Genomic DNA, 15,405 nt, shown 5'->3' with positions numbered 1-15,405 from the left:
CTTGCATATCAAAGTTTATGAATTGACCAATTCAGGATTCTAATTAAACACTGGATCACATAATATCATATTATATATGATGTAGCTTCTTGCCCATTTAAAATGATAGAGGAATAACATCTAGAATTTAATGAAGCACTACAAGTTATGGCCATAAACAAAGTTTAGCAACCACAATTAGAACTGGCAGTTAAGCAAAGTAGTCACCAAGTGAAATTACAATTGCTTATAATTTTCCGTCAACTTTCCTTTGCTTTATAGACTTGTAAAGGTCGTAAATGCGAGGATTTCTCATATAATTACTTTTTCATCATTGTCGTGACTGCAAACAGTCACTAAATAGACAATGCTAAACAAGGACTATCTGTACAAATCTGTTAACCTATTTCCATTCTTCCCCCTACTTCAATATTAGCAAGAACTTCAAAAATCCACTCAGTAATACTATGTGTAAGAAGTATTTAAGAAAAATCTAAAACATAAATTTGGTATTATGGTAAAAGAAGTGGCTCAACCGCTATCAATATCTTAAAATGCAGTACCCTACATTTTAACCAATAATACTACATTTCACAAAAATTTCATCATTTATTGATACTTGTGATCATTGAAATCTTTTCCCAATCGCTGTATTGCTTTCATAAGCTGTGTTAAGGAATTGTATGACCTGAATCCATAAAACCTTTACCAATCTAGTCAAAGTGGTCAGTCTTGGTGGTTGTAATTTTGCATAAGAAAAAGAAGACAAAGTACTATCTCAGTGTAGTTAAATTAAGAGCCACTTTAAAGCAATATATTTGTTTTGTGAAGATGTCATACTGTATTTGGCAGATTTCTGTGTCTCAGCATATGTGATTATCAGTTTTGTAGTTAGCACCTTTGCTTTTATTTCGAAACTGAATGTATCAGTTTTGACACACATTCTGTGGAGAATGTAGTCTACTCCTTTGTTTATATAAGTGCTGAAAAATGTTAGCTTTCAACTTAAGAATTTAATTTTAAACAAAATGTGAACAAAAATCTCATTGAAATCAAGATTATTCTGATAATCTGGGCTAGAGAGAAGTTCCTGAAGATGGGTTTAGGACAAGCACCTGTGGGCAGGACAAGAAGTAACGGATGGAAACTTAGCAAGGAGAGATCCAACCTAGAACTAAGGAGAAGTTTCCTGACAGTGAGGACAATTAACCAGTAGAATGGCTTGCCTCTAAAAGTTGTGGGTTTTCCATTACTGGACGTTTTTAAGAAGAGATTGAACAGCCATTTGTCTGGAATTGCATAGAGTCTCCTGCTTGAGCAGGGAATTGGACTAGAAGACCTCCAAGATCCCTTCCAACTCTGTTATTCCGCCTCCCCACTTACTTCCCCATTTAGCAACCATTCAAAGTTACAACATTGTAAAAAAACTCAGCTTTGTGACCAATCCTTGCATTTATGAGCAGCACAGCATCCTGCTGCATGAAATCACTGTTCATGTGCTTTACAATCAGCTCCCGAAAAGCAGTTAGTGAAGAATGCAGAAGTAAAATTATACTGTTTAGTGAAACAACAAAAAAAACCACCTGTACTAAACAAGTTAAGTGATTCATTTAACAACCAAACAGAAACTGATGTTGTAAGCTTGTTGCAGTCAGATGATTTTCTACGTGGCAACCATGATGCTTAACAACGCAGTTGCTGGTCCCAATTCTGCTCACTGAGTGAGGACTCTCCATAGGAAAACACACACTTTTCACACTTTTTTGCTGTGCTAAACTGTGAGAAGACTGATTTGCTTCTGACTTTAAGGTTCAGTTGAGCCCACCCACAATGATTTGTAAGTCATGGTTTATGGATTAGTGCGGTATGTAAACCCTTTAATTGCAATTTAATTAAAAAAAATAGGTTATGCAAATTATATCCCAGGTGGCAGAAAATCACAATAATGAATTTCAAAATCAGGGCTAAGTCAAAAATAAGTAATACTGTTCTTGAATATTAAAGTCCAATGTCCCCTCTCAAGTGATTTCCAAATTGTTACATGTGTTTTATTTATTTATTTATTTATTTATTTATTTATCAAATTTTTATACCGCCCTTCTCCCGAAGGACTCAAGGCGGTATACAGCCTAAATAAAACACAATATATATACAATTAAAATCCCAATTAAAATAAAGCATATTACAAAAAGGCCAATGTATAAAAATTTAAATTTAAAATTTAAAAAATTTAAAACCCCACCACAATAAAACCCAATTTAAAATGTTAAAAAACCATTATGCCAGTCCAGCTTGAATAAATAAGTATGTTTTTAGCTCACGGCGAAAGTCCGAAGATCAGGCAGTTGGCATAGGCCAGGGGGAAGTTCATTCCAGAGCGTCGCTGCTCCAACAGAGAAGGCCCTACTCCTGGGGGCCGCCAGCCGACATTGTTTGGCGGACGGCACCCTGAGGAGACCTTCTCTGTGAGAGCGTACCGGTCGGTGGGAGGCATAAGGTAACAGCAGGCGGTCCCGTAAGTACCCGGGTCCTAAGCCATGGAGCGCTTTAAAGGTGGTAACCAAAATCTTGAAGCGCACCCGAAAGACCACAGGAAGCCAGTGCAGACTGCGGAGCAGTGATGTTACATGGGAGCCACGAGCGGCTCCCGTTACTATCGCGCAGCCGCATTCTGGACTAACTGTAGCCTCCGGGTGCACCTCAAGGGCAGCCCCATGTAGAGAGCATTGCAATAATCCAACCGAGACGTTTGTTTGGCCCCATTTTACCACTTTCCCGCCACACTGGTTAAGTGAATCACTGCAGTTCTTAAATTAGAACCTGGATGTTAAATGAAATTGGTTTTCCTATTGACTCTGAAGCTTGCAAAAAGGGATGACATAACTCCGGAACACTGCAATCATCATAAATATAAGTCAGTTTTCAAGTATCCAAATGTAAATCATGTGACCATGGGGATGCTGCAACAGTCATAAATGGGAAAAACAGTCATGTCACTTTTTTCAGTGCTGTTGTAACTTTGAACAGTCACTAAATGAACTGTTGTAAGTCAAGGATTACCTGTCTAGAGGGCAGTGCTCATCTCTGTTTCACAGCCAAGGGAGCCAGAATTGTCCAAAGACATTTTCATGGTCATATGGCCAGGATGACTACACGCCAAGGTGCACAGAATGCTGTTACCTCCCCACCTATTTATCTACTTGCATTTGCTTGCTTTCGAACTGCTACATAGGCAGGAGCTGGGGCAAGTAAAAGGGAGTTCCCCCCCACCCCCCACTGCAAGGCAGGTAGTCAGGTCTCGAAACTGGACTGTCAGCTTTCCATTTTTATTTTTATTTATTATTTTTGGTGGTCAAATGTGATAACTGCTTTTATAGTATACCCCTCCACTTTCACCCAGTTACTGGGTAAAGGATAAATTATCCTTGACAAATCATTTCTGTACATACTGCCTATAACTTTATGGCCCTATAAATTATGGCCCAGGTGAGATCTTGGCATCCAGAAGGATGACAGACACTGTGATTAATAAGAAGTTCACAAGAACAATACTAAATGACACAGCAAACAGGAAGATCACATTTTATTCCCTTTCATGACAATACTAAAAGGAATGCAGTGTGAGACAAGCATATATTCTGTGTGTGTGTGTGTAATATATGTATGTATATATGTTTGTGATAACATACACACATATATACATATATATTACACACACATGTACACACACACATACACACTTACTTACTTACTTACAGTACATACACACACGCACACTTTGCTTTTTTATGAAAAAAGGGCATTGGAAAAATATTTGAAGGATAGTGAAGAAGATGCCCTGAAGCTAGTATACCTGGAGAGGCCAAACTGGTCTACAAGAAAAACCAAATGGAGAAAAGAGACACAGGAAGACAAAGCATTACATGACCAGTACATTAAAAAATATAGGAGGCAAAACAAATAATAACAAGATTTGGCAGTGGCTAACAGCAGAAAGTTGGGGGAAAAGGCAGAGGGACTAATTCTGGCTGCACAAAACCAAGCCTTAAGAACAAATGCATACAAAGCCAGAATTAAGAAGATAGCAACCACAGCAAGTGCCGCCACCTCTGCGAGGAAGCTGAAGAAACAGTGGACCACCTGGTTAGCTGCTACAAGAAGATCACACAGAACGACTACAAACAATGGCACAACAAAGTAGCAAAACTAGAAGATCTGCAAGAAATATCATTTGCCTACAAGCAAGAACTGGTAGGACCATAAAATACAGAAAATTATAGAAAACAAAGAAGCTAAAATGCTCTGGGACTTTAAAATTCAAACTGATAAGACACCTGCCATATAACACCCCAGACTTAATATTGTTGCTAAGAAAGGCAAAAAAAGTCAGAATAGAGGTTATGGCAGTACCTGGAGACAGCAGAATTGAAGAGAAAGAACGGAGAAGATAAGCAAAATACAAAGACCTGCAAATAAAAATAAAACAACTGTGGCAAAAGAAAGCAAAGGTAGTACCGATAGTAATAGGTCCCTGGATGCAATCCCAAAACAATGCAATCCCTGGAGCCAATGAACACCGTTGGCATTGACAAATTCACCATCAGTCAGTTGCAAAAGGCTTTACTAGGAACAGCTTACATCCTGCAATGATACTTATAACATTATCAAATATCAACATCTGCCTATCCCAGATCTTAGGAAGGACTCGATCAGTGAATAAAAATTCCGAATCTAATCTGAACATTTTGCTCATTTTGCCACAAACCATAATAATAATAATCCCCAGTGAGGAACTATCTTGACACTGTTGTAGAGCTTCTGTGCTCTTACGAAAATGATAGCTATAGGCCTTGATGGCAGTGTAACTGAAGGCCACTTGTTGGAGACTAATAGGCTTCCTTGTACTGTTGGATGACCTCTGTCAGAACATAATGCTGAATTTAATGGACTAGGAGTCCAATGCAGCAGGATACTGTTTATATTCCTGTGTACCTACAAGAAACATTATCAAAATTCTTATTTGTAATTTTGAAAGCTACTTCCATTCAGTTGCTGCATTATTGGACCAAATGAGCCAATAATCTAACATATTGCAAGACTGCTCACCTTATTTCTATTAAAAGTAAGAGTATTCCTGCAATTGTTCATAAAAGTTACTTCTGTGCTTATAGGTTACTTTATGAATATGTATTTGTATAATTCTTACCAAGTCACAATTACTCTGTTCCTGTTGCATTATTAATTCTCCTTGATTTAGGAAAAGCTATTTTTGGTTAATTTTACATGATTGTATATGGTCATCAGTAAGCTAAAAAGACAAATTAATGGCTGAAATAATTTGAAACAGAACAATGCTATTGAGAAATAACTTTTATTTAGTTAAACCTATTTCTATAGCAGTATACATAATTGTTTAACATGGAGAAAAATCTATGTGGACACTAAGAGTTGAAAATGACTTGATGGCATATAATCAATCAATCCATGATTGCATGCATAAGTTGCTTTTGTATGGTTCAGTCTCATACTGCCTGCTTGCTGTTTAGAGTCATGACAGTTGAGCATCATAAAAGTTTAATAATAAGGTTATGCCCATATCAAAAATTATAGCCCTTTAAATATTTTCCTTAAGATCTTATGAATATAAAAATGATTAAAAGTTCATAAAACGTGTAATTAAAAGTTCTGTTTTATATACTGCTGCAGTTCTTTCTCTTTTACTATTTCTATGCTTGTTCATTTTCCATTTTAGATATAGCAATACCACTTAAAACTTATATACTATGTCACAGTGCTTTTACAGCCCTCTCTAAGTGGTTTACGGAGTCAGCATATTGCCCCTAACAATCTGGGTTCTCATTTCACCAACCTCGGAAGGGTGGAAGGCTGAGTCAACCTTGAGCCTGGTGAGATTCGAACTGTCAAACTGCAGGCAGCCAGCAGGCAGCAGAAGTGGCCTGCAGTACTGCATTCTAACCACTGCGCCACCACGGCTCTTATGTTGTATAAAATACTTTTCTACATAAGCAGCATGTGAATTTTTTTGTAAGTTTGTTTGTATAAACAAAAAAAATGCTCAATTGTGGCAGATTTGCTCACATTTATATTATATCACTACAGAGATTTGTTAACGATCAGATTCTATAAAATTGACTCGTATTCCAAAATATTTCAGACTTCCTTCAGGAAAAAAAAAGTAAAGATGCCAGGAGTAGAACTATAAATGCCAAACTACTATTCTGCCTACCATGTAGTTAGTACTACCTAGTGTAGTTAGAAACCACTAAAATTATTAGTGCTTCCAATTACAATAACATCTAAATGTCTCTTCAAATGCAGTTGATTGATTTTTTTGTATTCTGCCTTTATTTCTTAATAGGTAATTCAAGGTGATGAACATACATAATACTCCTTCCTCTACTACTTCCCCCACAACAGGAACCCTGTGAGATGGATGGGGCTGAGAGAGACTAACTAGCCCAGAGCACTCAGTCAGAACATTCTGAAACAATGTTCTGTGTAAGCAAAGAACCTATGTGCCATTACTGATACAAAATATATACAACCGTTCATAGTTTGTAGAGGATGTTATAAGGAATTCAAGAGCATCCACAGTAGGACCGAAGATCTGTGCTTCCCATCAGAAACTGTGTAAACACTGTGCGAGTACTGCACTTTAAAGACAAACTGTCAAGATAAGTAGACTTCAAAAATGTGACCTACTTCTTTAACCATTTGCCTGTGTATTTGCAAAGTAGATAGAGCTCCTTAGGCAGTTTTGAAAAGCACTTCAAAAGAGGTCACTAAAATGTAATTAATCCACCATCCATAACAGAAATATGACTGGCTTACCACAGGCCACGGAGCACCATGCAATCCCAACAGATATTTAACTTGTAGGTTTAACACTGCACATATCAAGGGAGAAAGGATGCTGAGTCTAGCATTTGGCTTTTTTCTACATGTCTTTCACCAACAGCAATTTGTTTAGCTAACTTGGAAAAAGAAGAAAATGCATATGAAGAAGACAACCAACCCAAAAGCAGGTAGAGCTTTGCTTTTTATTTTATTTACTTAAGTTTTAAAGTAAGAAACTGTTCTTGATTTAAAAAGCAGTTTGTATCTTCAATGCTAACATAAGCTATTCAAATCAACCTTATTGTCTTATATTTGCTTCCACATTTGCTTTCAGAAAATATCTCCTGCCTTATCTAAATATTGGGCAGTGTAGTAACACAACATCTGAATGCAGTTGTCATGTTTGCAAATTAGAATAAAAAATCCAAAATAGATGTAAACTTGTCAAGATGTCTATAGTCACCAGCTTCGATTTCTATATTTATGGGGAAACCAGTCTTGAGATCTTAACCATATAAGGAATTTATTTATTTAGAGATTTATAATGTAGTCCAAGAGAGCTAATTCAATGTTTTTAAATTAATATGCTATTAATATGGAACTTCTTACCCTAAGTTTCTTTAAACCATCCCTTCTTTCATCCACTTCTAGAAAAAGGAGAAAGAAATGAAAGAAAACAAGTGTTTAAAACTAGCCCTTGCTAGGACAGACATTGATAACTGACAAGTAAATATATTTACTTGCCACTTTTCGATATCCTTCTCAAGTGTATTAAACACTGTAAGTACCAATCTATATTCGGAACAGAGTTAACAAGGCATCAAAGCTATTTTGATTTTTCAGAATCAAACCAGAGAGCCCAATGTTGTTTTATAATCCAATATGTCACCATTACGAGTTCTATCAAGCTAACTCTCAATACTTAAAAACAGATTAAATAAAAGCACTAATTAAAAATTATTAAAATTCATAAATCTACAAATTTGTGTGACAAGGTGAACTCTAGGCCCATTCCCCTAAACCTCTGATGAAAAAGGTACTCAAAGGACCCTTTTTAAAGTTAAAAAGGGACAAGAAAAGACAAAGGGCTGGAAAGTAATTCTGACTATTGCACATGGTAAAACACAAATATTTCCCATCTGTGGTAGCATTTTTAACATGCTTCCTCTCTCCTTTCAGAATAATGCAGTTTGGAGAAGATATATTTCACAGCTCATCAGTGTATGCTCCAAGTCACTTCACTAGAAATTATTACGAAAGAAAAGGAGGTGATATAAATACAGTTCTATCCAAGGCTTCAGTATTTTACAGGAAAAATAGACTTCCAAGGTAAAGCATAAATCTTAGTACAACCGCTCTAATGCATAAAAGGAAACACTCATAAAGGGCAGCAATACAGATTCTCCTTCAAAATACATTTGCTACAATCTGCTACATGACATAAAGCAGTTTCTCTGCTATTATTCGGATTGCTTGGCAATTTATTAAACAAACTGTAGAGAAAGAACATAAGGGGTTAATCTGTGGCCTTCATGGAACATTTAGCTTCCTCTTTCCCTTCTATTTCTTACAGCTACTGCTACCTTTATCTTGGAAACCAACTCAATGGTTGGCTGCCAAAAAATAAAAGCAACATCACTTAGAAAGGAGATTCAAGGGAATTTTTTGTCCATAGCATTCGCTAGTATTCTGCTAATCAACAAATAAACATCCCCACAACATGCATTTGGGAAGGAAGGTACACATCTGTCCATCCTTCTTAACAAGGAATTCAGTCATCCTGTGTCCTGCATTGAGCTTTGAAGATTAGTAGCAGCATATCATGGGTTGACTTGATGCTCCTCTGAAGCTCAAAGGCAAATTCCAAACTCCTCAAATTCTATCTTAGGAAAAATAATCATATAATTTCTATTCACAAGAAACTCCAGTTCAGTTAGACATCTTACAGTTTCCAAGAGCAAGAGACACATAACCAAGCCACACTCTTGATTTTTTTTTAATTCAAACAAATAAAGAGAAGTATAGATGCAACTTACTTATGGCACTGGAAGTCCCATTGTGAAGTCATTGATATCATAAGTCATACCTAATTTTACGACAACTTTGATGGTGGTCATTAAGTAAATCACATGTTCATTAAGTGAATGCAATTTCCCTAAATTGGCAAAAAAGGTTTCAAATCATGATCACGGGACTGCAAAATGATGCAACCAACTAAAAATGTAAGCTGGATGCTAAGCACCCAAATTGTAATCAAGTGGCCATGGGGATGGTGTGATGGTCATATATGTGAGTATAGGTCGTCACTTTTTCCAAGACCATCATAACTAGAAACACCATTAAGTGAATAATCATAATTCAAGGACTACCTGTATTTCTTTTTCTCTCTTATACAAGTAGAAATTATGGAACTAACTGCTGAACCATAATATACCAAGGAATGTTACACATATCAATTTTTGCAAAAAGTGAAATTTACCAACCTGTTTTTCTTTCTTCTGTATTTTCATTATCATCAATTTTGGGGTATATATTACTTCTGCAAAACATAAAACAAAATACATTCCAGAAATTCAAACACAGAAGATCAGTCTGGGAAGTCTTTTAATATAATGCTCTTTCAAAAGTTCTACTGTTCACTTAATAAAAATGTTATCCATGAAAGATGAGCTTTTAGAACATAAATAACAAAGTTCCTGTGACACCTTAAAAGATTAGCTGGCTTAATGTGACATAACCTTTCAAAGTATTTATTAGCTTTTAAAGTATCAAAGGACAATATTGTTTTTTTTTGGTGATAGAAATCCAATTTATTCCTTTCACTGATGGGACAGGTTCATCTGGAGAAAGAGAAGGAACATTTTATGCACTAAAGCAGAGTAAAAGCAGAATTGTGGTTTTTAAAAAACAAACAAACATAAATACAGCTATGTCCTAATGACATTTGTTGGGCAACAAGCCCTATTAAATGTAGAAATGCTTACTGAACAGATATAATTGGGAATGCACTATAAATAAGTTGCTGAATACAACAAGATAACACTACTGTACAGTGTCAAATATATTGACAAACAGCTCCAGTTTATAAATAAATGCAATACCTTTTCAGTTGCTAAGGTATTCAAATTACCATAATTTATTATTCCTGAGGAAAACATTGTTACCCATAAGGAAATGTCACCTCTAGTGCTCTTCTATGGAAATGAGACAGAAAAATAAATAAGCATGTACAGAATTCCTAATTCCTCTATTATGACTGATGAGCTGGAATGCAGATCTGGATGTTAAAATTCCCTACATTAGAGGAAACTCAGATGAAAGAGGATTATCTTAAAAGAAAGGGCTAAATATAAAAGTCATACAAAGGTTAGCTTCTGCTTTCCCCGAAAAGCCCTTTCCCCAATTCAGAATCTATCTGTTATGTACTGGGAGGAAATGTACAGAGTTCCTATCCCGCAACTAATTAAGAAATTTCATGACAGTTAAATTGTTTACATTTTTGAATCTATACAGAAGCTAAATGTCAACAAAATACAAGATCATACACAGAGCTCATATACACATCAACCAATTTTGGTTTTGATTAGTTTGTTTAGCTTTAGGTGTTATGCACTGTTGGTGATTATGATAAATTTTGGCTTGCATTTTAAAATTCAGAAACTTTCCTGTTGCACTGATTCATTTGCTCAGCTTTGATGTATTTGATGTATATTCACGTCTTCTAGAGTTTGAGTTTTCAGAATACTTTTAAGTGCAGAATTTTCTAGTTTGTAGAGCCTCATATTTGCAGTGTAGTATTTTTGATTTTATGGTTGTAACATTAAGATTACTCTTATAAAGATTAAGCAGCAGGAAACACCCCTAATACAAGTATTACAGGCACAATCAGGCACTCAGGTCCAGCAGAGAAAATAAGTATGCATGGCTTTTTCCTATGTTTGCACAGATCAGACAGGCAGACTCTCAAAAAACAAGTTGCTGAAACTGTTGCTTCAGTGTGGCATAATGGTTAAGTATAGGACCAGCACTTGGGAGAAACATATTTAAGTCTATGCTCATTCGTAGTATGATTGTTTTTCCCCAATCTACTTGATAGCACTATTGTGGGGAAAAGGGAACACTTGTACCATGCCTTGAGCTACTGAGTCCATAAATCAACAAACAAGACGGTGGATTGATAATAATCCATGCTGACTGCTACCCCCAAAATGCGAAATTAGTCAAGTGGATAGTTTTTAATTTGAAAAAAGAATTAGAAAATATGAAGACAAAACCCAATCAAAGCACAGCAAGAGACTATTTTCAATCCACTCTAGCAGCACAAAAAGAAAATGCACTTGCCTTTTCCAGGAGCAATACATTGCCTTTTTTTGAGGAGAGGAATGAAGGAACTTGTTCAGTTCAAAAACTGGAAACCAAAGAATGTGAACACTTCAAAGTAAGATCTCCTCCATTTTTATTTCAGTATCCTACAAGAGACATAAAATAATCTTAATATTTCTTTCCTATTACAAGAAAGACAATACAAGAGAGAGAAGGAGAGTTATCACAGCAGCATCTCTAAATATAAAAACTAAGCAGGACATTTACATGTGAAATGATGTTCAAATCAGTGACAGTGTGTCCTGTGCTTTCTTGATTCATAGTGATTTACTATTGTGGCAAAAGCCATGCAACGAACAACTACACAAGGATAGTATGGCAACTGATTAGTGGTGCTTTTGCACAGGTCAAATTCCGCCATGCATACATCATTTTAATTTGAGAATGGACAACTAGCAATGGAACTAATATCTCAAGAAAGCTAAAGAAAGATGGAGACACCAAATTTAGGAAGAACCATTCTGGAACAGGAACCTTATTTTCTCAGTTTCGTGGAATAAATCTCTGTCTTAAAACTACTCTCTTTTGAAAATCAAGCTGAAGCAAGGTTACAATATTCACAGAACAGCATGAACTCAGAAACACTTGAAGATCAAGAAACATAGTTTAGCATTATACAGAGGTCTGGCATCTTATTTTAGAGATGCCAATGTAATGGCTCCATTAGGTAAAAAGCAAACGTGGACCAAGAACCATTGTAAACCACTCAAGTACCCCTTACTAATCTCAAGATATAAGAAAATTCTGCCACTCATGTACCTTTTATTGGATCAAACTGATGTGTATTTTTTTCACTACTACCAAAGACCTAGTGGAGTCAATTGGATAAAGTAATTTGATTACGAATGAGATCCAGGGCACATCTTTTTTTAAAGTCCATGTAAAAATATACTCATGTATATAAATGTTTACAATTGTTACAAAAGCAAAGTAAAATATACATAGAAGTCCTACAATGTAGAAAACAAAAATAGCATAACAATCAGTTATCAGCTATTTTCTGAAACATGTGCAATGAATGAGAGAACAGTTTGCAAATTCACTGAACAAAATAATTAAAATATTTTACTCTAAAAAATATGCATGATTACTATTCTGGGCTTCTTTCTTTTAAAACAGTATCTGTTGGAAATGTGGAACTATCATGTCTATGCAGATAATTTAAAAGTTCAATAATACCCAAAATAGAAATTTTAATTGGAATTTTATTTGTTCAAAAAGGGCAAGTGCAAAATTGTGACTCATGTAGAAGACACTGAATAGCTGGATATAAAAGGCTACTTTTATTCTACACTGAACGTGAAAAGCTGAAATAGGGATTTTTAATAAATGTACCCAACGAGCAAAGCTGATTTTAGGTACTACAAATTTGATTTACAGAGTTAGATAAATGAGTGGAATTTACTGTTCTACCACAGACATCAAAATGACTTAGGCTGGGGCCCTTCTGTTCTACAGCTTTTTCAACTAGCAATTTTCAGGATTTGAATTCAGGACTTTCTGCATACATAGCATGTGGTCTTCTATTTAGCTGCAAGTAACCTATTTGAATCCATTCAAAATCATAACATGAAGCTTCAAATGAATGACTATAAATGATAGGTAGCTCTAACATGAAAACAAAGGTTTTCAAGCTATAAGCTTATCTATAATAAAAAGTGACAACCTCACCACAAAGCGAACTTAACTATCTCAAAATTCTGCCAAACAATTGGCAGAAAACTTTGAGAGAAACGTAAAATTTGGCTTCAGCTTTAAGTATTGTTCCTCCTGCCTACTATTCAGTGATTTTTTTTAAAAAAAAAGTATTAGTGAACACTTACGCAGTTAAATTCTAATGCATCAACTTTATTTTTTTTTTAAAAAGAACATACACAGGTTTTTAAAAGCTGCAAAATTGCAATAAGAAGGAGCTATTTGTTCACAGAGTCCTAACTCATCAGCACTGTGTATAGTCGGTTTCTGCTACAAACTCACAAAACTGGTTTTCCCTGAACAATTCTGAGTTTATAAAAAAAAAAATATTCATTTGCAAAGATCAATGTACACCACTTGAATAATGCTTTTGTTCAACAGTCTGTCCCCAGATGGCCAATGAGATGCTTATAAGAGGCCCACAAGCAGGAGCATTCTACCGTGAATATTCCTAAGAACTGTAGTCAGAGACATACTAGATATACTGCATATCAGCCAATGCGACTAAACAGAATTACCTTTCATTAAATGTCTAATCATCTTTTTCCTCCTATAACTTGGAAGCGAAATCTGACATTTAACAAATCCTTTCTTATTATAATCAGTTTTCTTGCTCTATATTTTCTACATGACTTGTATCTCCCTAATCACCTTATACTCATTCTCCCAACTTTGTTTTTTGGAATTGTTAACTTGTGAAGGAATATTAATTTATTAATTCATTGAGCAAAAGGAGGTCCTGTTTTTTAATGTACCAACTCTATACAGGCCTTTCTCAAGGAAAGAATCCAGATATTAAAATTTCTTTCAGATTAGACAAATTTCTAGTGATTTTACTTCACATGGTTTTCAGGCATATAGTACCCTATATTCTTTGCCATGAATGTTTGTTCTCAATATTTAGTTATTCATTCAATTTTTATAGCTGTCCATCTCAACCAAGTGACCCTGAGCAGCTTACAATTACTTGCTTATAACATTTTAAATTATTTAATGTAATTTTTTAATTTACTGTAAATTGTTTGGGAAACCTTCTCTGAACTGCAAAACAGTACAGAAATATTGTACTATAAACAAATATCAAGGAATCCATCATGTATCTGCTGCAACTGTATAGCCTCTGAAAATTTATTCATCTAGATTACCATAACTAGAAATACTATATATACACTGTACCATGTAATTCATAATTCCTACTACATAACCGGCAATCAATTAATATGAATGACTAATGGTCATTTTTCAGATTATATAGCTACTAATAAAAGTAGCTAAAATATATCTGCAAAGTAGTAACAATAAGGAGTGAAGAATTTCTTATTATCTATAACTTTACTATCTTGTCCTATTCTTGCCTGCAGAACTTTCCAGCATATCAATTTCATGCATCTGATCATCTCTGTGCTTTTACAAATAGATGTGCTGAAATTCTTTCTCTGTATTTAAATATCCAAATAATAAAATTTCTCTGTTTAATCTCAAATGAGGCTGCCCAACTTTCTAAATGTTTACCTTCTGAACATCAAAAGTTTCTCTCACACAAGCTTTGATTGATTGATTGGCTGGTTGGTTGGTTAGTTGGTTGGTTGATTGATTGATACTTGCTTGGAAATAGTTTTATGTTTCTCTCAAAGATATTTTTATATAGATATTTCTTAAAAATTGGCTAAGCATTTTATAAAACAAACAACAAAATCTTCTTGCAAGAAGTAATTCAGGCAAAAAGCTACCTCCCACATGAACAAAAATGTTTTCAAACAAGTGTAATAATCAATTGAATCTATCTTAGGTAGTCCTTCTTCATTACTATTGCTGAAAATCATTCGCCTGTTATACTGTTTTCTTTTATTAATTGTCATTTCCTAAGCATGACACATTCTTGAACAAAACTTACATTATAATCTGATGTGTAATGTGAATTTCAACCTTTTCAGCTACATATTTTCCCATTGTTCCATTTATATTATATAGTATAATGAAAATTTTTAGCACACTTTATCATATAGTTCTTCAACTTATAGAAGAGAATATTTGTAGCTCAGGATTGAACTATGGGGTCCTTGGTGCTCTCTGAGCTTGACTGTTTTCTTGCAGACATTTTATTATTCAATGGGCAATAAAAGTGCTAGGACTTATGATGTTACCTAGTTGGGTAATGAAATATTTGTAAGCTTAGAGAGCACCAAGGATTTCATAGTCTTTCACTTATTCTTGTTTCAACTTTCAATAAAAGTTTATACATTTTTTTTGAACTATCGAAGGAGCGTTCCCATCAAACCACCAGAAATCATTCTGGGGCTTTTCTTGGGGGCTCAAACTTCAGTTCAAATGCTCATCTCCCCCTCTTTGCCCGAGGGCAGAGATTTACGAGCTGTTGACAGAAGATTAGCACTGTCTAAACAGCTCTCACAGAATCACAAAGAACGGGCGGACTGAAATCGCCCGCCATTAACACAGCGGAGCCAAACCGGAAGCCCCAACTCCAGAGTC

General features: G+C 35.2%; 1 protein-coding gene across 1 annotated transcript in view; it reads right to left on the bottom strand.

The window, feature by feature from the left end:
* The window catches only part of CHD6 (chromodomain helicase DNA binding protein 6), a 110,035-nt gene extending 98,734 nt beyond the window's left edge, over positions 1–11,301 (bottom strand). Inside the window, exons 1-2 of the mRNA XM_058176689.1 lie at positions 11,179–11,301; positions 9,321–9,376 (exon numbers count right to left, since the gene is read on the bottom strand). Of these exons, the coding sequence (XP_058032672.1) occupies positions 9,321–9,353 (33 nt within the window). The 5' untranslated portion in view covers positions 9,354–9,376; positions 11,179–11,301. The remainder of the gene's footprint in view (positions 1–9,320; positions 9,377–11,178) is intronic.
* Between the last annotated feature and the right edge of the window lie 4,104 nt (positions 11,302–15,405).

Source organism: Ahaetulla prasina, chromosome 3, assembly GCF_028640845.1.
Source record: "Ahaetulla prasina isolate Xishuangbanna chromosome 3, ASM2864084v1, whole genome shotgun sequence".
In the NCBI taxonomy this organism is placed as follows: domain Eukaryota; kingdom Metazoa; phylum Chordata; class Lepidosauria; order Squamata; family Colubridae; genus Ahaetulla; species Ahaetulla prasina.
Note: the sequence above shows the minus strand (reverse complement) of the source record. Positions and strands in the feature narration are given on the sequence as shown.